The sequence below is a fragment of the Protopterus annectens genome, chromosome 10.part0 (assembly GCF_019279795.1).
Source record: "Protopterus annectens isolate FY-2018-M chromosome 10.part0, PAN1.0, whole genome shotgun sequence".
NCBI lineage: Eukaryota > Metazoa > Chordata > Ceratodontiformes > Protopteridae > Protopterus > Protopterus annectens.
Window position 1 is genome coordinate 1,700,939,520 of NC_056744.1, and position 15,526 is coordinate 1,700,955,045.

The 15,526-nt window shown below is 38.1% G+C and overlaps 1 protein-coding gene across 1 annotated transcript in view; it reads right to left on the bottom strand.

Annotated features, from left to right (window-relative positions):
* Positions 1-15,526, bottom strand: part of LOC122814448 — a gene marked incomplete at its 5' end in the record, with an annotated part of 380,650 nt that overhangs the window by 249,829 nt on the left and 115,295 nt on the right. Inside the window, 2 exons of the mRNA XM_044087028.1 lie at positions 3,427-3,662; positions 3,923-4,246. Of these exons, the coding sequence (XP_043942963.1) occupies positions 3,427-3,662; positions 3,923-4,246 (560 nt within the window). The remainder of the gene's footprint in view (positions 1-3,426; positions 3,663-3,922; positions 4,247-15,526) is intronic.

Here is a 15,526-nt window from a genome sequence, read left to right on the forward strand (position 1 = left end):
GACATTATAAATGTATCATTTTTAGTGGTGTCTTTTGTGGAAAGAAGACAATTAAAGTCACCTGCTTGTATTATTTCTCCTTTGGTTTTGGTAGTTATTAACTCTAAGTGTCTATTCGCAGTTTCTGCTCCAATACCAGGTATCCAGTATGTATTCACTAAAGTTACATATCTTTTATTAATTTGTAGAACTACTAGGCATAACATGCCATTCTTGTCCGACTATGTGTCTACGATTTTGGGAATTGGTAATGAGTTTTTCCATAATATCATTGTGCCTCTTCTTTTGACTTGATAGTGGGATTCTGCTCAAACCGTATAACCATTAAAAGATATTCTATCTAAGTCTTTATTAATAATATGGGTTTCTTGTAGGAAAACTATATCTGCTTTGTTCAATTTCAAATATTAAATTATACTCCCTCTTTTAATAGGATTATTTAGGCCATTAACATTTAGACACATGCATTTATATGAAAACATTTTCATGGATATAAATGTGTCTGTTGGGTTTCATTATGGGCGGGTATTTCAAAACAAATAAGATTAACCAAACATTTGTAACTATATACAACTCTAAACATGGAAAATTAAATTCCTGGCTTGATGAACGTATCATCCAAGCCACCATCACTAACAAACCTATGCCCAATCAACCTTATAGTGATGTTTCTACCTCCTGCTGATTATGTATACAGATAAGTGTATTCATTGTTTCCTTTACATTGTGTTTTATATTGAAAATCATAAAGACTCAAGACTTCTACTGAAATATTCTATATGGATTTGAACATACATAAGATACAGTTATGATATGAACATTCTTATTCTTTGTATTAGTTAATGTTTAAAAATATGATTGCATACTCATATTTCAGTATACATTTAACTGACTCAAGCAATATTATGAGAAACTGAAACAGATATAAACAGTAATAACTCTTGATTATGTCTTAAATGTGAGTAATATGCTGATATCTTATTCAGATTTACTAATTACATTAGTATTTCATGTTGTAAAAAGAGTTTAGTTAGTAATTAAATAATAATCCTTAATTTTCATTTCTTTTATCTCTTCACCCTTTCCTTTCACCCTTCCACCACTGTGTTCCTATAGTTGGTTACTGCTCTTATTGTACTATGTATTTCCCTTTGTATACTTAGGCTTAATATAAATGTCTCTTATTATTACTTGCAGTGTTAAACTGTAGGGTTTATATGCTATGAGGAGAAAATTAAGTGTATATCTCATTAATCAATTGGAGTACACATATAAATTATCTGAAGATTTGTATACATTCACACTTTAATTTCATGTATTACATACTATTACTGCTCAGAATCCTGGGTGTGTGCCTCTAAGAATTACCATCCTATATACTATATTTCATATTTAGACTTTTCTATATGACATAGTGTACTATGCCATCATATATCTTGGCATGTTCAATAAACATTTAATAACTGTGTTAATACATTATTAATGTGGTTCAACCTTTTTTCTCTCTTTCTCCTCCCCTCCCATCTTTCCTTTCCTTCTTCCTCACCCCTTCAAGCTAAAGAATAAAATTATGTATGTTTCAACGTCCTCTGTTCATAGGTTCATAGGTTAGTACTTGGCTAACTGCCCTTGCGAGCTATTTTAAGCCTAGCCAATTATCCCTTGTGAGATTCAAACCTTGCACCTTGTGTTTTTAAGGCAAACACCTTAAGCATTAGGCCACCCTCCCAACCATTACATGACTTAACAATTATCTTAGTATCTTGGTGATGTGTGCATTGCTACTGGGGAGATGAATCCATCTGTACTTCTGTTTAGTGTTTAGTTCTTAGGGTATAACATTACTAAATATAATAATAATGATATTAATAACGTAATGATTCTATTCTGAATCCGCATTCAGTAAAATAAACCTCATCCCTTCTCTTCTTTCGTCCATTCTCTTAGGACGTTTGTCTAATTTAGCTTTGTTATCTCTATTTCACTACAATGTGATTTATTAATACCATAGTGTATGAACAATTTTCATATCTTAGAACGTAAATCCCATTGTTGGGACAAAATGTTAATTAAAAGATTTAGTTTAATAAAAGATTTGTTTCAGTCTAAAAATTAGTATGCACAAAACCTTCAAACATCAGATTTATTTCCCTGTTATGTGTCTTTAAGAATAACCTTCATCTGAAACTTCTATCATTAAAACATCCTGGTTAGTCTTGAAACTAGGAAAGCGTTTCAGGTTTGCTTGTGCTCAACAATATTTGTCTAGCAGTAATCTATTTATTACATTCAAGTACATAAATGTACTTACAAATATCTGATAGTGGCTCACACACAAGCTGCATAGATAAAATTCCGTTTTACTTTTCTCTTTTTTTAGACTTGAAGTCATTATTTAAATGTTTTAAGTTAGTTTGTAGCTTTCGCGACCGTGTAGCTGTTGTAATCCACCATTTTCTATCGTCGCAGATGATTCCTGATGTGCGCCACAGGGTTAAAGGTCAATTATATCGCAAGTGCAAAGTTCCCACGGTCTATCGCTAATCTGATAATCTGACAGGATTTGAAAAGCTCGAGCTTTTGTTCTTGTGAAGCTTTTGTCAACCCTTGAAACAACTGAATTCTCGAGGTGAGTATAGGCTTTCAAAATCTATTCAAGCTTTGGTGCGCTCGTGCATTATTAGTGTGAAAGCCATTGTATGTGAGAAAAAGAAAAAGGGACAAGTGGGTTAATACTGATTATTAAAGAAACATTTCATTAACAGTGCAAAAAAGATACTGAGTGTCTTTCTGAGAACACTTAGCCCACCCCATCTCATTAACTAGCACTATTCTTACTCTCTTGTTTTTTCCTTTTTTTTAAAAAAAAAAACAGAGAATAAAAGCATCACAAATTCAATACAGCAGTACTAACATTCGTGAGTGTCTTTCTAGCCTTTTATGATCAAGTCCTAAGCTTCCCTCCCATCATGAGCCAAGGTGCAGTTTTATCTTGCTCCAGATAAGTTTTATATTAATATTATAAATTTCTTATAATAAAGGTGCATGGAAACGGTCCTTTTCCATGCTATAGGTCCTGTTAAGTACAACAAGGTGTATTTCTCAATACCCTACACCTAACAAAGTCAATGCTCCCATGAAGCCATATCAATCCTTTGACTCTAATTATTATATATAAGGGGTAATAGCCTAATAAAATGAACGGGTGGTGGAAAAAGATGACATACTAGGTTATTTAGCAACAGGAGCAAACAGGGCGAAAGAAAAGGAGAATCATGTATATATATTTACATAAGTATATTAAACAACCTTATCTCAAAGTTTTGTGTTGATCTTATTTCTTCCTTTTTTCCTCCCTTCTTCCCTTCTCTTCTTCCTTTATAAGAAAGACCACGACCACTGGAGGTTTTAGTTTTTATATCTTACTTCCCTTTAAGTTTTTTGGTGTTTTTGTCTTTCAGTGTTGCCTTGCCATTATTAGCTTGTCTCTTTAAACTGGGTAGTGACAAATCCATATCTTCTATTTTGTCAAGTAACTTGTGTTTTCTGACAAAGTCTGTCACATCCTCAATATTGTTAAAAACTTTTTGGCCATCAGGAAGTGTGATTTTTATTCTGGCTGGAAAAAGTAACTGGGCTTTTATATCAGCTTTTTTTGAGGTCTTTAATGAGAGGAACACACACTTTTTCTTTTTGTCGTGGTTACAGATGTGTAGTCATTATCGAATCTAATAATTCTTCCATTGTCTTGAATAGGATTCCCTGTCCAGGCAGATCTTAACACTAGATCGTTATCTTGTGTTGACAGGAATTTAACTATGATTAATCTTGCTGAAGATGAATTACTAGATGCAGAGGGGTTTGTCAGTGACCTGTGTACCCTCTCATTTCCATAAGACAAGGGTTCAGGAAGATTCAGTACCTTAGGCAGCCAGTTATTCAAGAACATAACCATGTTATTTCCTTCTGACTTTTCAGGGACTCCATAAATTCTGATATTATTTCTCCCTGATCTTGATTCTAGGTCCTCCATTTTCTCTATTAATGCGTTGTTTTGGTTCAATAGAGTATTTATTTGGTTGTCATTCTCCATCTGTCTTCCATCTAATTCATTTACAGACTCTTCTAATCCTGTTATTTGTTCTGAATGTTTAGAAATAATCTCCTTTAAGTCTTCTATCTGCTTTTTACTCTCTTTCTTCATATTTTCCATGATGTTTTCTAAATTGTCCATTTTTATAGAGATCTTGTATATTCACAATTATAGTTTGTAAATTCTTTTTTCATTAAACTGTCTTGAGCTGAGGATTTTGAATGACTCATGTCTACAGCAGGCTGTATACTGTTTTTGAACTCCTGACAGGAAGTTTGTGAGAAAAAAATCACTGAAAACTCAAATTTTTTCCCAGCTGCTAATCCACTTTAGTAGTAAAAGTATTGAAACAAAACAACACATTAATAGAGAAAATGGAGGACCTAGAATCAAGATGGATTTTCCAGTGAGTTTAAAAAATTTCCATTAAAATCCTGTCAGAGGTGAAATTTATAGGCAGAGCATCAAAAATCTGATGCTGTCACTCTGACATCTTGGCCACGCCCCAGGTAGGCAGGATTTAAAGGATAGAGGTTTGGTGCAAGTGCAGTTACAGGATGAAGAGAGGTACTGTTGTAAAGAAGTTTTGAAAGATGCCAGGTTTTTATTGGTTCTAATTGTAAAAGGGATAGAATTCCAGGCTCTGGCAAAAGATCAAGAGTATAGAAATTGACCGGCTGGAAGGTTGGGCTTGTGCCCCTGCAAAAGTTGTTGATGTTTCACTTCTGAGAAATGTTTTTGATAGATATTTGTTAAATATTGAATTAAGGGCAGGACAGAGTAAAGTTTGTAGATTATTTTTATGTGTAGTTGTCATTCGCAAGTAGGAGAGGTAGTTTTGACATTCAGACTAGTTTAGGGAGAGCAGAGCTGTACAGTGATGGGTAGTATATACTCTGGAACAGGCTACCCATCTATGTCAAGCAAAGTTTTCATTAGCACTCTTCATGAAACTCTTGAGTGGATAGGAAATAGGAAATACACCCCGGGGATCATTTCTGTGTCTCTGCTCGACAGTAGCACAGGAAAATAACTTTCTTGGGTGGTGTAAGGCAGGGAACCTTGTTGGCTAGGCTTACGTAGGCCCTTGGGTCGATAGCCTAGTACCTACATATGAACCATATATATAAATAGTGAATTCAGTGTTAAACAGAATTAATTTACTGCCTTGTATAAAATCAGTGTCTCACTGTTATTCTGCTTTTCTTTGACTGTTTGCCAAGAAATGAACAGTAATTATGCTACTGGTACAGAGTTTTTTTTCTTTATGTTAAAGTTGTATTCAACATTTTGGCGCTGTACTTACACTCGATAATATTATGCAGTTTCCTGTTTCCTACCTGGTGGTAGTTTATTTGTTTTTTATTTATAATTAAGCTAACATGTCAAAAATATTGTCACAAGGAACACGGTGCTGTCACAGGCAAGTTCTGTGTTTGCCTTCTCGTCGAGTGTTATGGCAGCTTTCATTTTTGGATGCTTTCTCACTACTGGATTCAAGGGTAGGAGTGTCTTGAATATTAATGTTTCAAAAGTCATGCTATAAGTAACATAATGGGAGGTAGACTGTGAATGCTGGTAAGGTTTGCTATAATCAAGCTGACAGTTTAGCTTGAAATAATAACGGGATCATGTCTAGAAGCACGCATAAGGAGTAGACGTTGGATTCTTGTAGAATGCAAGTTTCTGTTGTCCTAAAATGGAATATTTCTAACGTTTATTTGACGTGTGTTGGACTTATTATAAGTCTGTTGATTGGATGTAACGTGTGTGTGTTGTGATGTGCATTTCTATTTCTTTTGTAGTGTCCGCATCAGATTGCTTTACAACTGCTAAAGGGACCAATGGCTGTTGGATACATCGCTCAAATATTCAGTTATATGTTGCATTTATGTTAGCAGGGAAATTCTTTATCTTTTAGCTCAACTATTAAGGTCATATATCAAAATAGTAATGTGAGCAAATGCCTCTAATCAGAGAGAGATTTTTAAACCTGTTCTTATGCATTTTTTATTATGTGTTTTGCAGATGGTAGCATACCTGTCCAACCGTCCCTGATTTTAATTCATTCTTTAGCTCTGGCCCTCATAATCCCACCTAGAACTGGTGATTTGGACAAAATAAAAATCTTAATAAATAATTGGAGTAATGTACTTTTTTATTTAAGAAATGTATGTTCATTCACATTCTGTTATGTCAATGTTGCGATTATACTAATTTTTAAGTGTTCCTGGTTATTTCACAATTTGCCCTGATGTTGAGACGTATTAGCTCATGGTCTGTATAGAATTTGATCGGAAATGTCTGTGTGGCCATCTGGCAGATAGGTGAATCTGAAGCAAAAGTCACTTCGACCAAATTCTTCAAGTAGTATGTCTGTAGTTGCATACTCTGTTTGCTGAAAGTACTGGGCCATTAGAAACAGTTGCCAATAGACACTAATGTTCAGCATTCACAAAACCTAAAATAGTTGAACCAATAACAAGTAACCAGCATCCCCATAATTTTTCGCTTGACATAAGGCATTGCTGATATTTTTGAAATTATAGTCTGCTGTCCGATTATGATTCAGTATTAAAGTGTGTGTGTGTGTGTAAGTAAATTCATCATTATTTGCATGGGCATTTATAATGACAGTGAAAGAGACAGATAGTGACAGAAAAGGAGAGAGAAAATGTATACGTGTGTGCATTGTGTATGTTGTGTATGTGCGCTGAGTGTGCATCAGTGTGGGAGAATTTAATATTTTATTTTACAGATAACCTATTTTATTTACTAATTTTTTTTCATTTGTTAACTCCTTAAGCTCCTTACAATTTCTCATACAAACGTAGATGTAGATATTCATACAATCTCAAGTATAATAAAAAAAGTAAATAAATTCACAGGCAGTGTAGTATATGATAGAAGTTAATGGTGTTACCATAGTGAATACAGTATGTGTCAAATATGTGCAAGTATAGATGAATTCAACATGTTCTCAGTTGAAAAATTATGAACCAAGTAGATTAGATGAAGGCAGTGAGTATGGAGAAGAAAAAGGACATGGGTGAAGCAAATTTTATTATGTTAGAATAATAGGGTGGTAGAAAGTGGATGTACACATTTATTTCATTTTATTTCTTTTATTCTATTTTACATTTGTTAACCGGGAAAGTCCAACTTGGAACAAAGTAAATTTTCAGCGGAGGCCTGGGGAGAAAGGCTCCAGATGCATGTCTTTGCAACGTGGGAGGAAACCGGAGCAAACCCACACAAAATGCAGGGAGAGCATGCAGACTCCACACAGAAGGCACCCCAGCCAAGAGTTGAACTGGAGAATCTCTTGCTGTGAGGCGACAATGCTACTGCTGCACCACTGTGCCGTTCAAAAAATACATGGATTAGTAACACTCAAAAATCAAATTTTTATGTCATTGTGGACTCAATAGTGAGACATATGGATGTCTCACTCACCAGGTTGGACAAGGAGAAAGTCATGGTTGGCTGCCTGTCCCTTGCCAGGATTCATCAGACCACTCACGCACTCTGATCTCTCAGCGACAAGTACCTTATGACTCTGTCATAGTTCATGTTGGTGTGAATGATTTGCGATGCATCTCACTGGTCTATATGAAGAGAGACATGGTTGATCTCTCACACTGTGTGTCCCAGGCAAGTATGTCCCTAGCCTTGAGCAGCATACTACCCTTACCTAGAATGATGCCACAGTATAAATAAAAAATGATTGATTTCAGTAACTGGCTCAGTTTTTGGTGTCATTCAAAGGGGATCAGGTTCCCATCAACCTGGGAAGCCATGGTCAACAAACCTCACTCTTTTGCCAGAGATGGTTTGTACCTGATACCCCTAGGCTTTCAGCTAGTGCAAAGGCTGTTGCATCCAAAACAGTGCATTTTTAGGCAAGGTCTCGAAAACAACATTACCGCCATGAAATTAACCAACTAGAATAAAATATTGTGCACACTTGTAACACCTAGAAAACAAGGAATACCATAGAGAGACAGCACCAGGAGCCCTCATGTATTTAGAAGTTGGCCCATGGTCAACAGTCCCTAAATCTCTAACCTTTCCCAACATGCTGATATCATGTGGTTCTACTCAGTGTACAACGAGGAGAGGCCCCAGATTCTTAGACTATAGTACGGTTAGATATTGCCAAAGTTGCACAATAGTAGTATTCTGTAGTGAAGACAAGATAGCATTGTTTTATGCATGAGTTTCTGTTGTGAGAAGAAGGCTAACCTAGCTATTGGTTGCTTGCTATTCATGTAGATGGCATTATTTATGAGTTTCTGCCACCATAACTACATTTAAACTGGAGAATGCAGCATGATCTTTTTTATGGAACTAGTAGTTGGGGGTAAGGTGAAGGAATGGATGTATTTTATAAACTAGACTGCACTAACTAGTAGGATGGTGAGAGCTGATGTTTGTAGAACTGGTCTGCTGTTATGTATAAATGTGTTGGTTTCTGTTAAAAACTGTAACTACAGCAGTTAGGCAATATGAATTTGTTCAAACTGAGTTTTCTTTTCCATTAGCTGGAAGAGATAAATGAGAAGTTTTAGTTACAACTACAATAATTTATGGCTAGAATATGTTTTAAGTTTCGGCAGCAAAATATGTGAAGTTTGCGGTTTTAGGTTAAATGTAATCAGTTTGGCAGTGTATTATACAGTAAGAGTTAATTTGGCCTACTAGGTAGAAAGAATTGGATAGAGTTTAATTCTTATAATTGTACAGATGGAACTGTGCACCACACACTAGCATGTCTAAAAACATCCAAACTCCTTCCATTCAGGATTGCTACTGATAGGCAGAAAGGATGATGCTTTATAATTAATGGCAAGACAAACAGCTGTGTACCACACATCTGTAGCTGCAGTGACCTCTGCCCTTTAGTCCTTATCTCCATCATCTACCCCTGACATCTCATACAATTCCCTTCAAAAAGAGTCTCGCTTTCGCTTACATAGGGGTCAAATAAACGCCGTTCGCTTTTTAAGCATTCGGTGATTTAATATAGACCCTATTCTAACTCCGAGATCGCACTACAGCGAGGAAAGGGCAAATTTCCTGATTTTTCACTGTATCATGATCCCATAAAACAGGTTCCTGTCCTTCGGCACATCTTGTAACTCGGGCAACTGTCATTTTAATTGCCATTTTTATTTATTGCTTCATTTTGGTGGTTGTACATATTAGGAAATGTTACACACGTTTTGTTTGGGTAAGCGTTTGGTGATTGTGCATACCTCAACATTCTACTGAAGGGGTTGCTTGGGTGAAGTGTTCATGCTGGTGGTTGCACGTGCTAGGAAATGTTACTGAAGGGTTGTTTGGGGGGAGCATTTCATTTAGGTGCATGTATACCTGGACATAGTAATGAGGATGTTGCTTGGGGAAATAATTTATTGTGTATCAGGGAAGTGCTTGTGCATACATGGTCTGACTGCTGAAGTGACCACTGGGCAAAATAGTTTATTGTGCCATTTTGCTGCTTTTGCATACACAATGCAAACAACTGGATCGGTTACTGGGGAAACTGAGAAATTAAGTCTGAAAATTACATATGGTTACATTACTTAGAATACAGCACATAGATGTAATTATAGTGTAATATGCCAGCATATAACTATACAATAGAAGGAGGAAGCTACTAAATGATAGAGCAAAATCGCAAAAAGGGAAAGTATCTCTGATCAGTATTAGCAAAAAACTATGGGCACTCATAAAATCGTCTAAGGCCAGCTTCGAGAGAAAAATTGCACAGGACACTAAGGATAATCACAAGGCTTTCTTTAGTTATGTTAGGAACCTGGGTGGGAATTCCCAGATATGCTCAGAATTAGTCCAAAATGACAAAAAATACACCGAACCCACAGACATTGCCAACATCCTAGCTGACAGGTTCAGTGCAAACTTCTCCCCACCAAAAGGGCAAATATTTATCCCAGCAAAGTGCTGCCCCCCTGACATCTCAGATGCTCAGGTAAGAGCCGCCCTCTCCAAAGCAAAAAACATAGCATCAATGGGACCAGACGGTGTCCCGGGCTGCGTCCTACATGAACTCCAAGAAGAGCTAAACCCAAACATAAAACTACTGTTCAATCTCAGCCTTACTACAGGATATGTACCCAAAGAGTGGTGTACAGCAACAGTGGTTCCTCTCCACAAAGGTGGTGCCTCAACGGATCCTGGAAACTATCGCCCCATAAGCCTGACTAGCTTGGTCTGCAAAGCTATGGAAAGGATCATCATGGACCTCATAAATAAAGATATTGGGGACCTACAGACACTGGATCCTACCCAGTTCGGCTTTGTTAAGGGCAGATTCTGCCTTCTTAAACCTGGTTGATTTCTTTGAAACAGTCACCAAGGCCATTGACGAGGGGAAGGTGGTCCACACAGCCTACCTGGACCTCGCAAAAGCCTTTGATACAATACTCCACTCGGGCATTATAGATAAGCTCACCAGCCTAAATATAAACCCCTATGTCACTAGATGGGTTGTAAACTGGCTCAAGGACAGAACCCACATGGTTAGAATTGCTGGAGCCATGTCAGACTCCAAACCAGTTACAAGTGGCGTCCCACAAGGCTCAGTCCTGGGACCTCTCTTGTTCGGTATATATTTCCCGGAGGTACAGGCCAACACGGAAGGACTGTGGCTGACCAAGTTCGCAGATGACTGCAAACTGGGCACCATAATAGACCCTCCAGCTGACACAAGCATCCTCCAAAAGGACCTCATAGAAACAGACAACTGGTGCCAGAGCCATGGCCTCAAGCTAAATGCCAAAAAGTGTATAGTCATCCCCTTTGGCAAAAATAAAGTGCACACAAATTACCACATAGGTGGTAATCCATTAAGTACGGAAGAAGTAATTAGGGACCTGGGGACCCAAGTTGATAGCAGTCTCTCATTTGACAACCACGTGGCCAAAGTGGTTAGAAAAACATTTTATATAGCCCACCTAATCATGAAGGGATTCACATCTAGATCAGGGGAGGTCATCGTGCCTCTTTGCTCATCCGTCATCAGGCCCATAATTGAGTACAATGCCCCTTTTGAGATGTACCTTACCAGACACCTGCAGCAACTGGAAAGACCCCAAAAGTACCTCACCAAGAGGATCAAAGGGCTCAAACAGATGCCATATGCTGCCCGGTTAAAGAAACTCCAGCTCTACTCAGTGGCATACCGCCTGTTCAGGGGCGATCTGTGCCTGACGTATAAAGCCATGTCCAACCTGGAATTAATGGACATGCTGCACCTCAGAAAATCCAAATCCCATCGAGCTATGCGCTCGAGAGACTTGAACCTCAGCACTGAAATAAATAGGACATGCTGGAGGGACAGATTCATAACCCAGAGGCTCCCTTCACTCTGGAATAAAATCCCAGTCCAGGTTAGGCAGAGTCCCTCACTGACTCTCTTCAAGAGGAATCTTGATGAGTGGATGGGAGATCGTAGGTTTAACCTGGGTATCACTTCTGTGTCACTGTTAGACAGAGGCACAGTATACTAACCTCGAAAAAGGGCATAGCAAAATTAATTTAAAATGGGTGGCGAAAGCCAAACACATTCTGGCTATGCTTATAAATGCCCTAGGGCAGATAGCCTAGTATGAACCTATGAACCTATAAGACATCAGATAGTCACCATTGACTAATTAATAGTATAATGTAAAATAAGCAGACAAGAAATCACTTCTGCTTGTATTATTCTATTTGTGATTAGTACTTGCGTGAGTGAGTGTTGACTACTGCCAGCATGGAGCTACTAAATTTTTTGTTGTGCATTTTTCCTGCCTTTGTCAGTCATGTGTGGAATTTAGGTGGGAGGAAGGGTTCAGAAATATGTAAGTGTTATACTGTTTTACTGAATTACTCAGGTGTTCTCCTTACTGACAATGAGTCTGTGTTACACAACAGCTGAACAAGGTAATATAATGAATGCCTAGTCAGCATGTTATGTGCAGCAATTATCACCTGTGTCTCAGCATGCATAACTTTGCAGTACTGAAAGGAAGGTCATTATCACATTAGCAATAAGTGCAGTTACAATATAGCAGTGAGTCATTATCACTTTTCTGGTAAAAGTCTCAGCTGTTGTAACTGTTACTCACATAAGTAGAAGTCATTATCACTTTGATGAATGCACAAGCCAGATTGTGTTTTTTCTCTGCTTGTAGCCATTGCAAGCCACCCCCTCATTCTTCATCAACTAGCTATCCTCCAAAACCCCTGATGTTTATATATATATATATATATATATATATATATATATATATATATATATATATCAATAATGTCTGTGCATATATGTGTGTATATCAATATATATGTTGTGTACGTGCACATATATGCATATACACATGAATATCAGTATGACAGTGGCCTCTCTTGGGAGATAGGGTGATGCATCTGCTGCATACATTGTCTGTAGTTCCTTTAGAGGTGATTTACATGTGCCGTTTGTGTGCATACATTGTCTCTAGCTCATTTAGAGGGGATTTCCATGTGCCGTTTCTGTTTCCCCCTTGTCCGTTACCAGCCAAGCTCTTATGCACCAAGGCCAGGAAGGTACCTATTCAGAAATCTGTGCCAACTGCTCTTGTGTTGGTGGGTGCATCACGGGGGGCATACCCAGCCATCCATAGATATTGTGATTGACCTGGATTGCATTTGGGAACTTAGAAACTCTTCATCTCAGTCCCATAGTGCTGCTGTCCTAGGTAAGCATGGCCTCAGGGCTGCCACTGTGATGCAGTGTTTCCCTCCGGGAAAGGACACATGCAAAAAGACAAATCTTGGGGCAGTCTTAGTCTTTTCACATGTTGTCTTGGTTGAGTTCTCCACTCAGTCTCCCTCCCTTCAGGTGTAGTAAATGTATGTAGGTCAGGGCAAGACCCTTTACATTAGCTCCACCCTTTAAGTCCTTATGACCATTGCTGAAAGGACACATGTAAATGGAAAAGGCAGAGTGCTGGCATTGCATGTAATCAGGAGTCATTGCTGCTACCAGCAGTCTGAGTCGGTAGCCAGCACAGGTATGGGACACTTCAGACACCCACGGCCTGAAGTCCCGTGCCTGTCCTAGGTATATTAGTGGAGTGGTTGTCCTTACCCTGCTTTTTATCTTTACATGTGCTCTTTCTGTGCCCTCTTGTCAGTCTTTGTGTGTAATTTTGTGTTTTCATGGGTGGTAGTTATGTACCTCTGCAGCGTCATCACCACTTATGTACCTTATGAAAAGAATAATGCCCCTGTGGATAGGAGTGAAGATCTGGATGGTCTAACCAGGTAATGCATTATGATATACATATATATGTACTCTTCTAATAGATCTGTAAAACATCAGTAGTAATCTGTTTGCAATGTCTTTCCTGTGCAGGTTCGTATACCTTCTGACACTGACATGGCTTCACGACCAGGAGAACGACAAGTGAGAGCGTGGGTATGTGGCCATTCCTACATTCACTTGGCTGCCAGCCATGCCTCCATAACTTAAAAGCAGTACAACTTGAGCTTCCCCACATCCAGTGTGAAGGTATACTGGATTGCAAGAAGAGGTATGCATTGGAGCGGAGTACTGCAATTGTTGGAAGAGAAGTGTTCCATCTACCCTGAGCCCGACATCCTTGTGCTGCACATTGGAGGGAATGATGTCATCAGTCAACCACTCGGAAGGCTACGATTTCAAATCAGAGCAATTTTTGAACACCTGCAGTCATGGTGGCCACGTTGTCATTTTGTGTGGTCTGACATAATTCCTCGACAGATGTAGAAAACAGCAAACAGTCAACGGGCATCGCACAAGGCCAGATGTTTACAGAATGGGTTCATGCATGACTTGATGCACAGGGTCGGTGGATCTACAATCTGTCATGGCAGCATCACCGCAGAATATGTTGACCTGTTCAGAAGGGATGGCTTTCACCTAACTGAGGAGGGCATTGCCTTCTTCTTGACTGACCTCCACAATGGCGTGAGGAGAGCTATGCAGGATTGGTAATATGCAGCTTGTGAGAAGAATGGAAAACAGCCATGAACAAGTAGGGACCAGTATGGTAAGTAAAACTCTATTATGAAATATGTTGTGTAAAATATATTTGTATGAGTTTGGCAAATAACTGTGGTAAGGAGCTGGTGAAGATGCTGAGAAAGAACAACTGTTTCAGGAGAGTGCTAGCACATACAGTCTAATATGTCAGTAACCATCCTGCAATACTTCTTTTTTTTATTCTGCTTTCATCAGGCATGTGTAGAGTTTAGATGACAGAAAGGGCTTAGCAATACAGAACTTGATCCCTTGGGACAAGTGCTGAATGGACACATGTAAAGAGAAAAGGCAAAGGTAAGGCAAACTGCTGACACTGAAGGAGGTCATGAGACTGCAGTTGTATCAGCTGTCTGAGTGGGTAGCCAGCACAGCTATCAGACAGATCAGATGGCCTTGCCTGCCACTGAAGTCAAAATGCCTGTCCTGGGTTCATTAGTGGAGTGGCAGTCCTTACCTTGCTTTTTCTCTTTTACATGTACCCATTCAGCAGTATGTTGGCTACACCAAGAATGTGTATATTCACAATCATGTGTCTACATGGTAAAACAACTGGTTCTGAATGCTGTACACATGTACATATATCAGTTTTGTTAGGACTTGGGTTATGGAAATTTATGATTTTTTTTCATATTTTGGTAAATAACTTTGCAAAGGAGCATGTCAGTGTGCCAAGTAATACCTCATTTTGAAGACAGTATTGATAGTTCCAACATGGTAAACAAATTGCCTGTATGTTGCACACATGTGCAGATATCAAAGTTTATTTCGGACTTGGGTTATGGAAGTTATTATTTTTTTTCATATTTTGGTAAATAACTTTGCAAGGGAGCATCTGAATGTGCCAAGCAATACCTCATTTTGAAGACAGTATTGCTGGTTCCAACATGGTACAAGAATTAAAAAAGAAAATTGAGCACCACAAAGTCCAGCCGCCAACCCAACAAGATGACTCACAGCGGTATAAACAGCAGTTTATTGGAATAGGCAAAATAAATACAGAACTGTTAGACTAAGCATTAAAAGATGCTTTCGCCAGACACATAGGCATCATCAGAGTCTTAATATACAACAATGTGCACCACTTTTAAATACCCTACCTCACATTACTATAGGTTAAAGCAAACCCCTCCCACCCTAAATACTTTTATTCATTGTTAAATAAAAAACTTATCTGTAGCAAATATAACTTAATTTAAAAACTCATCCATACATCAAATTTTATTACAATTTACAAACACTACAACAGTTACTTCCAAAACTCTAAAACCTGTTGAATTCATAAGTTCATAATCACACATTTTATCACTAATAATATTTTAATTGATCAAAGTAGTTTTTTAATAAAAAATGTGTGTTAAATA